At 36.4% G+C, this 11,623-nt stretch overlaps 1 protein-coding gene across 1 annotated transcript in view; it reads right to left on the reverse strand.

The window, feature by feature from the left end:
- Nucleotides 1-10,614, reverse strand: part of GPR149 (G protein-coupled receptor 149) — a 50,626-nt gene extending 40,012 nt beyond the window's left edge. Inside the window, exons 1-3 of the mRNA XM_016138710.2 lie at nt 9,604-10,614; nt 8,408-8,600; nt 2,907-3,364 (exon numbers count right to left, since the gene is read on the reverse strand). Of these exons, the coding sequence (XP_015994196.2) occupies nt 2,907-3,364; nt 8,408-8,600; nt 9,604-10,614 (1,662 nt within the window). The remainder of the gene's footprint in view (nt 1-2,906; nt 3,365-8,407; nt 8,601-9,603) is intronic.
- Nucleotides 10,615-11,623: the final 1,009 nt, after the last annotated feature.

The raw sequence follows: 11,623 nt of genomic DNA on the forward strand, positions 1-11,623 counted from the left end.
ATAAATGATAGAACTTTTGGATTCTGGAAAATCATTGTTTCATTTGAGCAACGGGCACACCATGGCTGCCGTATCAAAACTTTGTACCTGAACAACTCTGACGTTGCTGACTATTTTTCTGAACATTTTAATAGTGAACTGCTTAGCATTCTACCTATTAAAAAATAAGTGATCATGTGGCTAAGTATAATACTGAATTTCAGTCTAATAAACACGGTCAACTATGATAAACTTTATTGGATCACATTAAAACCTGGTGAAGTCATTCTACTACTATCTTCATTGCACTTTAACCTTGATCTGACACTCTCTCTCCAACCATGATTTCCAACAAGATATATTAAAAAATTGTTTACTAACTCTAATATAAAAAAATTAAGGAATGCATATTATAAAAATAAAGAAGGGCTCACTCAATATATTTTAAATCAAACTACTTTTTTTTAAGCCTAAGAACAAAGAACACACTATTCAATGTAGTCCCATTAGATATGATCGATAAATTGAGCTTGCACATTTGAAAATACAACCATAGAAAATGAAAAGACAAAGTTGTTTTCACAGAGTTACTGCAGTGTCTGCTACAGTTTAATGTATCACTGTAAGATGCATAAATTACCATTGCTTTCAGAACAAAGAAGGACTTGGAAGAAAAGGATGAAATGAAAGTGCTTTTTAAGTCACCATCTACTCCCATGAAATAGCTGCTGATGAAGAACAGAGTGAGACCTAAATCCTCTCTTTGGCCATAGAAAAAGTACTCAAGCTTTTCAAGCCTCAATGTACTTTGGTTATAATGTTAACTTTAAAGAGAAAGTCATACCAATAACATCCGCCTGTGGCCTAAGGACTTCTTACTGTCATTTTAGAATTTATGATAGTATTTCATTTAATTTCAATTAGTCTCTGAAAATAAAAATTTTAGCTTCCCTAAATATTGTATTATCTAATCTACCACTAATCATTTTTTCATAACCACCATTTTAGATCAGTTTCCTAAACTACTTGCTCTTCACAGACATTAAAATATTAATATTTAATAAGAAAATTTTTGTAGTGAAAAGATAGCTGGATTGATAAAAATTTTGTGCTTTTCATATATCATTTCATTTTTTGATTTATAGAGATTTGTGGGTAAATTGTGCTTCATTTTTATAGGACTATATACTTACATATAAACAATGTCTGATCTTTCATATGTATCTAGGTATGGTTAATTGTTTATGCTCTCTAAATTGCAACCAAAACTTTTACATGAGAGCTATAAGTTGTGATATTTTAGATAATAATTTCTAATGTTTTAACAAAATACATAAGAAAACAGAGTCATTCTTTTCTATTCAAAATAATATTGAGTGGAAAAAAACAAAAACAAGTCCCAGAAGACTACGTACAGTATGATACCATCTTTAGAAAGCTCAAAATAAGCAAAATTAAACAATATATTGTGTTAGAAATATGTTTATCTGTGATAAAACAATAACAAAAAAAGCATGAGCAAGATTCAAGATAGCTATCATCCCCAAGGGGTAAGCATGAGGATGAGATAAGGCAGTAGCACACAAGGTAGTTGCAGGTTATTGAGATGTACACACCCACATGCATGCACACACAAACACATGCAGATAGATGTTCCATCACAAATATTACTTAATTTTTAAGTGCAAGAAAACCAGAATGTTTAGACTATTCAGGTACAAACTATTGAAATTTTAGGGATTCCCCTCTTAAGTGTGGTACCATATTGTAAAAATACTGAGCATTATGTCACTGTATTTTATAATTTATGGCAAATATTTAGGGATATTCTTCTGAGCTACCTAATTATTTGGCAATATTAATAATTATTTTAATATAATTTTGTACATTTTATTATTCAACTCTTTAAATGATGATACAGAGAAAGACTAGTAGTTTTAATTAATCAATAAGAATAAAAGAAATCTAAAATTATTCTGCTCATATTCATAGTTGGTGTTATATGGTCATTCATTGTTGGTGTTATATGGTCAATGAATACATTATTTCTGGTAGATATTTCTAGAATTATTCCAGAGACTAGGTGCAAGTGGATTTTGATTTCCATTAAAGCCTGTAGAAAAGTCTTCTACTTCTAGTAAATCAATAGAGTAGAAAGCAAGGGCTAATTATTAGATATGAGAGTATAGAGAAAAGAATAATCTCATTAATATTATACTATAATCGCAATAAAATTCCAGGCAGGCTGAAATCTAGGAGAGAGTGAGATGAAATTAAGGTGCACATTCTTTCATGTTTATAAAACATTATAAAACCATTCTTTGATCTTTCAGGAGATGGAATATTCAGCAGGGCTAGCAAAGGCTCATTTGGGTATATTGTGAACAGCTCTTTTTTTTTTTTTCTTGCTGAGTACTAGAGGGACTAGTTGTAGCAGGATTAACAGGGAAGCTGTCTAGGGTAGTTGCAGCAGGGCCGTGCTCCTCACCACCAGTTGTATTAATAGTTGCCATTACATTAAAAAAAAAAGAGAAAACTTCTCTTTGGGACTTCTAGAATACTTTTTGAGTGAAGAAAAAAATAAAACCTACAAGTTAACTAATTTGAAACAAGTTCTGGGGGTTTAGTCTGAATTTAGATAGATAACTTGAGTTGAAGATAGAGTTCTCTCCCCTTCTCGAAGAGTCTGTTTAACTCAGCCAATCTCAACACATAAAGATTTTAAATGAAAACGCAGAACTAATTTAAAGAAATAAAAACGTTCTTCAAGAGACACCTTGAAATTCTTTGAAATAAAGTTTAGTATCATGGAAATTATTTGAGAAAAGCATAATTAGCTTTGGACTTAATCGAATGAAATAATCAACTGAACTTTTTCATATTTGGTCTCACTTTGAATTTCACAGGAAGAACAATCTTTACGGTACCTGACGAGGGGTTCTTTCTGATTTACTCCTGCACCATTCCCAGTCTGAAAGGTCTGGTTTCTGACTCTCTTCGTGAGAAAGTCTTCTTTCTGGCCCTTCCAAAAATGTGGTTTCTTCATAGTGAATATCACCTTCTGTTTCTTTAAGGAGCAGTGGATCAACACGCTTTTCATTGTAGGAATCGCGTTTAGCCTCTGTAATATCAGTATTAGTGCATTTGTTGATGCCTTTTAATGTGGAGCTGTCCAGAGAAGGTGTAGTGCTGATTTCCACTTTTATGGTATTGAAGATTTTATGCGTGTCTCTCTGAGAGTCTTTTGTAGTTTTGCATTCATAGTTCATGAGGTTGAGATAGGAAGGAGAATTTTCTTCATCATCATAGTAATCTTCATGTGCTATTTTATAAATTCCATAACTTCGTTCGAATGATAGATTGAATTCAAAGCCTCTCCTCCTGACTGAGTAAAAACAAAAACAAAAGTCCATGGTTGGAAAGGTAGATATGAACAACAGTTAAACATACATTGTAAATAAAATTAGGAAAGTGCATTTAACTGATTACTATGACTATCAAAATTATATTTACTTCTTGTCAATTATGCAAAGCAACTATATATCACAAATTCAAGTCATCTCTTCACTCTAGGCCTAATTTTTCTCAGTTGTACAATGAAGGGCTTTAACTGCTTACAAGTCCAAGAACTCTGAAGTCTTTAAAGCAGTTTTATGTAACAAAAATTTAATCATAAATTATAAAACTCTCATTGTAGTTTTTTCAGTCTTCAAATTATCTTTACATTTTTTTTATTTTGGGATAGAATGTATTGTTTATAAATTTTATTTTGCTAGAAATTAATTATTAAGTAGTTTTTAATATTATGTGAGTTATTCAGCTGACAGCACCACCAAAATATATAACTGCTTTAAATATTTTAATGTATAATATTCCTGACATATGTTTATAAATACATACATTAGAAATTAGACACTGCTTCTTCAGTACAGTTTTTAAATTTTTTAAAAATAACAAGTTCATTTTGATACAAATAAATTTGGAATGAACTATTTTAAAAATCAATAGATTTATATTTCTGTGAACTGAAGCATTTTGCAACATATGTAAACTTGATTAATTACAAGATAAATTTAGTAGACGTGCATAAAACTTTTTATGTTTTTTTTTATTTTTTATTTTTAAAAATCTTTTTAGATGAGGCAACCCTTGGTTGACCTCACATATTGCAAGGACCTTGTCAGCTTACAATCCTTTATTTTTTATTTTTTTATGCCTACAGCACTTGGTTTTCCTAGGAGGTCTCCCATCCAAGTACTAACCAGGCCCAACCCTGCTTAGCTTCCAAGATCAGACGGAATTGAGCTTGTTCAGGCTGTAGACAAAACTTTTTATGGTTTAAGTCAGGTGAAATATGATGGTATCCTAAATATAGCACTGCTAGTTGGTGGCTGTAGTACAAGTTTTATTAGAATAACCAGTGAGAATGTTAACAGAAAATGATATGATTTTTTTTTATGTAAATGTAATGTCATTAAATACTAGATAATTTTCATGTAGTAAGTTATATCCAGATGGTAGACAAAATACAATTAAGTGTTTTGGTTTTCATCTTTCAAAACATTGCTCATTTAAAAAAAATGTTCTACTTGGATAGTTCTGTGTTTTGTAGAAGATACTGAGCTATCCTAGTGTTATTCACATGATGATTTTATTACTGAAATTTTCCCAGAACTGAAGATTTACAAACAGTTCTGTTGACTGAGAAATGGAATTTATAGATATACTTAATTATTTGAGCCAAAACATTTATCGTTTGAGCTAGAACATGAGAATTTCTATTCAAAGAAAATGGAAAAGTAGAAGCAGATGTTAATATTTTATACACTGTCTCACTTATACATCTACTTACTTTTTTCTAGCAATATAGTCCAGTAAAATTAAATTAGAAGTTTTGACTTTAACATTGTAAAAGCTAAAGGAACTAAAAGGATGTTTTAGTTATTGGTGCATTTCTCTTTTCTCTAGAAAAGATATAAAGTGGCAGATTGCCAATTTAGGGGCACTAAGCAAACAAAAACTGTTATAAAATCCCAGTTTTTTCATATAACAATAACATTGATGTTTGTGGCTATATATTTTAGCTGAATATTATAGCTATGAAATATACAAAGCAAAAATGAATAATGTTTTCAAAGGAATTTTCAGAATGTGTCGATGGAGAATCTGTCTCCAGGTCATGAGGTACAAGAGGCAGTCTGAAATAGGTTATGAGGAAAAAAATGGAATTGTGATAGATTCCATGGGGAAATAGAGCTTCCTAGGGCCAAGTTATGCTCATAGGTCATTTCATTTAACACAGCAATAACACTACATAATAAAAAGCTTATTGGTCCTACTTTACAGTTGAGAAAACTGAGGCTGATAGAGGAAACCAACCTACGATTACTTACCTGGTAAAGAGATATGAATTTAAAGCTAATTGATTCCACATTTGTAGTTACTGATCTCTATGTGAAATTGCTTAACTGCTAATGTTAATGGTAGCAGAATGTCTCAGATGTGCTGTCTTTAAATTAGAGGAAGTACTTTAATTATGAAGTATAACCAATAGAAACATATCTTGTTAGTGACTTTCCTTAACACTAAAAATAAATGCTGACTGAGGCAACTAATGTAAACAATGGGTTTTAAACAATATAACATAGTTAACAATGTTTGACTAAGAACTTACAAAACATTTAAAGACCATCGGAATGTAGTTAGGATATTTTGAAGTCTTTACTACACTTATGAAAAAGAAATAGAATGCCGTATTTATTCTGAAAAAGAAAACCCTAGGTGATTAGTTTTAGTCTTTTGCTTTAAATACATCTTGATAATTACAATTATAGATATAAGTAATTATATCAGCTTATAAAAATAATTCCTTTGAGTAGTATATCACCAGACACTCTCATTTTGTCAAAAAATGGAAACTGAAAATCTGATTTTATATTAGATATTTAACTATTTAAAAGAGGAAACATCATGTCATGCAAACAAAATGAATCAGAAGCCATATCCAATGCATATGACTGCCACTTGAGACCTCTCTGTTAAAAGCATTTTTAACACTTTTGTTTCAAGACATTAATAATAAAGATTATTGTTGGAAATAGGAGAGAATTAGTATTTCTGCAAATTATTTTTCATTACTGACATTAATTTTTTGGTTGAATGTCTCAGTTTCTGTTCAGTGAAGCTGAGATGTAGAATTTTATTTATATCTACAAAATGAACTTGTGGTAAATATGAGTTAGGAAAAATATTTTCCTTTTCTAGCTTCTGGAGTTTACTGATAAAGAATGCAAAGGGGGCATGGATCTTGGTTTGTTAAAGGAGAAAAAGGTTAAATGTGAAACTGGAGCCATACTCCCAAAGAATCAAAGTACTATAAGTGATTAAGCACCTGTCTGCCCGAGGATGAGCCACCTCTGGAGTTTCAAATTTCTGTTGTTGTGTAATCCTAGCAATAGGAAAATTTATGGGGCAGAGGGGATCCTCAGACAGTGAAAACACATCCTTCTTATTAAAGAATGTTCTTATATCAGAACCTTAGATCATAAAAGAGAATGGAGTCATTTGAACTACAAGCATTTAAACTAATGTTTCATGCAATGTTTTATTTTCGAAGCCGTGCCTCTCTTTGTATGCCTACATATTTCAGTGCCTTCCCTGAATTTTAAAATAAATACAAATAAGAGAAATGGTAATTTTAGAGGAAATATATTATTTGAAGTTGAAAGGCATTGCTTTAATTTCGAACATGAGATATTAACTTGATTGTTGATTCTGCTAGCCTGCACAAGGCTATTCAATCTTGGCAATATAGGATAGAATACTTCCTAGACCGTTTGCTCTGATAATTCTGTTGCATTGCTTTATTTTCAGCTGATATGAGTGTCCTTTACTTCTTAAAATGACTGCCCTAAACTACTTCAGTAAGACTTCATTTTTGCTGACGCTAGACTCTTTTTGTCTCTTTCTGAATCTTAAATACCATAGTACAGGGCTGGTTCACTAATTTAGTGGCAAAAGGTTGTTTAATAGAATGTTAGAACTTTCAGGCTCATAAATGATTTTTATATGCTATATATTCTGTATGGCCACACAAATATTTATTATTAATTTTTTCTGTCACTATTGCTCTGGATATTGGTCTCCATAAGTATAAATTATTTTAAGTTCTATAGTTATTTTATTTAAGGCATAAATGAACTTGGCATTTATTAGCAATAAAGCTTTATGGCATCCTTACCGCTAAGAAAATCTTCTGGTCAGTTGAAAATATCTAGACATACTAAATTTTAAATAATAATATGTGGAAAGTGACTAGTTCCTGATTATTTGTAAATGGTTATAATATGTTTATAAAATAATGCTGTTGCAGATTTGATTGCAGAATATATTTTAATGTTATCCAGTTTACATTTCTAAAATAGTCTGTTATAAACTATTTTCATTTACCCTTTTGTGGTAAAGCATAATATACTTGCTTATTCTGAACAACAGATAATTAATAGAATAGTTAATTCAGCATACAGTATAGTATTCATAGATTTATTAGATGGTAGACCATCATGTCTTTTTCCTGGAATGACAAAATAATATTCTTTTCTTCCTGGCAGAGTCAAAATATACAGGCCATTCCTCAGCTTTTCCTGTCTCAGTATGGGAACAATTACACGCTAGTGAGTTTTGTAATTGACCCGCTCCCATTCTACACATACTCACTAGAATATACTTTTTTTTTTCTTAAGTAAATGGCATGGCTAGATTCATACATAATATCCATTAACAAGCTCTGCCACCTTTTCCTTTCTTAAAACTCAGGTGTTGGTGAGGGGGCGCATTTTGTGTGTATACATGTGTGTTTTCAAAAAGCAGAGGTATACACTTAAAATTTAGGAACTGCTTTCAAGCACTTTTATTGCTTACTCTGAAAACTTTTCAAAACCCTGGAAGAATACAGGCAGCAAAATAATGAAAATGCTTTTCTTTATTGTTCCATTAAATAATAATACACTATAATATAATGAGTTTTTAACTCTTCTGAGAGTGCATCTTTTTTCAGATGCAGGCTTCTTAATGTAGACTTGGAAGATGGATTATTTTCTACTCTGAACTAAGAGCTGTGGTGGATATAACACCTAAGGGCCTTTGTTGACTCGGGCTGTTTTGAATAAATTCTTTCTCTTCCTGTTTTACCTAAAATAATTATCTAATGCACAAGCACTTTACAGAGTTGTTTTAAACCTGCCTCATTTAAAACATCTTACACTGAGCTAAGGATTGTTTTACATCATAATTTCTACTCTCTATTTACCATTTACATTTGTCCTTGGACTCTACATTCCCTACTCAGGCAACTTCTCAGTAGACTACTTTTCTATATTTGACTGTATGCAAATTGCTCCCAACTGCTACTACATTGTTGAGGACTTACTTTTTTTCCCGTCTGATGCCATTGCATATGCATCCTGCTTGCAATTGATGATGCAGCCACAGGGCAAGTGAGTCCAGCGTTTGGACAAGACAAACACAGGGGTTACAGTGGTAGCCAGCAGGGTTAGTAGAAAGCTGAGTGTCTCAAAGGGAAGGCTCTGAAAGCCCACCATGTGCTGGACCGCCATGTTGATCTGCAAAGGCAGAGAACTTCAGACATATTTCACCATCACATTTTCTACTTCCCTGGGCCTTTCTCCCAAGCATGCTGCCCCAGCCCCTTTCACCAGGCCCCTTCGCTGCGTGAGAGCCAGAAGCTCTGCTTCTGGGATGGTGACCTCGGCTTTGCTGGTGAACAACTGGGGCTCCCTGGAAGGAGGCCTGCTGCTCCAGACAGCACAGAGCTCGAGGGTTTTTCACTCTGAGTGCCTGGTCTGTGCCTGCTGCCAGCTAAGCCTCCACTAAGGAAGCACAGACCCCAGTGCAGAGGACACTACCAGGAAAACAGGCAGGTGCCTGTGAAACCTGAACCTGGTACTCCAGATGGCTCTTTGTCACATGCCCGGACCTTCTCTTCTGTCTGGGTGCTTGTCCATGGCAAGGTGCCACCCCACCACCTCTTACCTGGGATCCTTCATGGAGGCTTGGACAAAAGCCTGTTTTGTCTGCTTGCTTGCTTTCTTTCTTTCTTTCTTTCTTTCTTTCTTTCTTTCTTTCTTTCTTTCTTTCTTTCTTTCTTTCTTTCTTTCTTTCCCTTCCTTCCTTCCTTCCTTCCTTCCTTCCTTCCTTCCTTCCTTCCTTCCTTCCTTCCTTCCTTCCTTCCTTCCTTCCTTCTTTCCTCTCTCTCTTTCGGTGTAGGGGAACACCTTTTTATAATTACCACCTATTCTGAATACCCTCAGATATCTCTATGAGAGAAGACAACACTCTTGGCCAAGACAGCACTAGGAAAACTTAGTCTCTAACTCCTGAAAGCGCTCCCTGTCCTCTCCCCAATTTTGAAAGAAGCACTTAGCAGCAAAGCCTTCTCTGAGATTTAACTGCCTTCCTGCAAGTGCGTCTCTAAAGCCGCGAGATACACTTGGAAGCGGACTTAACTGCACGTCTTTTGGTGACTCCAAACCAGGGACGCTGGTCCCAACACACTCACACCGTCCGGCACACACACCCGCGCACTGTGAGCGACTGCACTTTTACCATCATGGGCAGCCAAAGGGTGACTTTTGTCAGCGCTAGGATCAACGAGAAGCGCTTCTGCGCCACGCTCACGGCGAAGCTCCTGGTGCCACAGAGAGCGCCCCGGTTCTCACTCCTGCAGGCTGCGGCCCCGTTGGCACCGCGCCCCAGCCCTTGCCCCAGCCCGGTCCTCGGGGGAGGACCCGGTCCAAACACAGTGTCCGAGCTCGGGGAGCATCCCGCAGAGCAACGCAGGGCAGGACCCAGAGCATCATCTGGGGACAGGGAGAGCACTCTCTCTGCAGTTGGAGGGGTCCCGGGAGTGGAAGCTCCACGGGAAATTTCCTGGTAGTTGGCGTAGAGTCTCAGTGGCTCCTCCGAACACAGCAGTTGGTGAGTAAGCGGGACCGAGAGGCCAGCGAGGAGTCCAAAAGCCGAAATGTACACAGCGAAGAGGAGCAGCACGTAGGAGCTGGAGCAGTCTGCCAGGCAGCCCCAAGGCGTGCGCACAAAGGCGCCCCAGCCGCACAGCGGGAGCGCGGAGAGCAGCAGACTGACTGCCCACAGGGTCAGCGCCACGCCGAGCACCTGCCGGGATCTTCTGGAGGCTGCCTGGCTCCCTACAGTCCTGTGCATCGTGTAAAAGTTGTATGAAACTAGGAGAGTCGCCTTCAAGTTGCTTGAGAGGCCCTGCCATAAATACAGTAAGGCAGAGGTGGTACACAGAGATTGGAAGTAGCCAGGGACCTCGGTTAGCCACTGCAGAAATAGGAAGATGGTCACCGACAGGACGCTCACGAGATCATCCCCAGACCAGGAAGCCACAAGCATGGACACTACAGTTCTGTTCTGCATTTTCAGCAGGGAAACTAGTGAATAAATGCTGCCTGCCAGGGCTGCAAGAGTCATTAAGCATGTCAGGCAAAAAAGGTAGATATTCAGAGTTCCTGGCAGATTTAAAAGGTCTGTCGAATTATGATTTTCTTTCCATAGGCTAGAGTCATTTGTTAAGTTACTGAGAAATCCAGACATTGTCCTAGGTCAATATTTAATTTCCCTTTCAATGAGTCTGTAAATATTCTCAAAATAAAGCCAAGCTATTAGTTGCAAATCAGATTTCATTTCTCCTTCCAAGTTTCCCTCTAGATATTCCCGAGCAGAAAATGGTCAGGCATGTCTCCTTTAGATCTGACTCAACCCATATTTTAAAATTGGGTTCCATTTTAAAGCATCAGCAAGAAACTTTTCAACATTCCAGTTAAAAACAACCCCAAAGCTCTTTCCCAAAACCATCAAGTTTCAGGCATGAAACCAAAAGCTCCTCAGGTAGATTGAAAAAAACAATGATGTCTGGATCCTTTGGGTCCTTCTTATGGAGCAAAGCAGCTTGTAGCTTGAGGTAATCAAACTATATTCACTTTTTAAGAGCAGCAAAATGATGCATTTGTTTCCAGAGCTGGATTCAAAGGCAGAAAGATTATCAGGTAGGTTTCAGCTTTGCCGGCGGTGAGGGGGGGTGGTTCTGGGCAGGGAGGGGGGAGAGAGAGAGAGAGAGAGAGAGAGAGAGAGAGAGAGAGAGAGAGAGAGAGAAAGAGAGAGAAAGAGAAAGAGAGAAATGAGAATGAATGAGAAAGGAACAGCACAGCTCCTGTCTGAACCGCTGTCCTCTCCAGTCAGCCAGTGATCCTCAGAGCTGCAGGAAGGAGGAGTCAGCTCCAAGCAAGAGAGAAGCAGGAACAAAAGGGAGGGGAGGGAGTTCAGTGTGTGAGCGAAAGGATGTACATCTTCTCAGCCTGCCTTGTTGGAAACAAGAAATAAGGTCCTTGCTAAGCCTTTCCCTTTGTTTTTGACATATAAAACTAGCCCAAATACTTGCTCAGGTTTGGTGTAAATGACAAATATCACGTTTGAGAGATCCAAGCCGCTCCACTAAAGGGCTGCTTTAATTCATATCCAGACCTCTCTGATTCATGAATCCATAGGAAGAAGAATATTATCAATGCCATTTTTAAAAAGAATAGGCTGTACTTGCTATGTTATA

Source organism: Rousettus aegyptiacus, unplaced genomic scaffold (genome assembly GCF_014176215.1).
Source record: "Rousettus aegyptiacus isolate mRouAeg1 unplaced genomic scaffold, mRouAeg1.p scaffold_m13_p_4, whole genome shotgun sequence".
In the NCBI taxonomy this organism is placed as follows: Eukaryota; Metazoa; Chordata; class Mammalia; order Chiroptera; family Pteropodidae; genus Rousettus; species Rousettus aegyptiacus.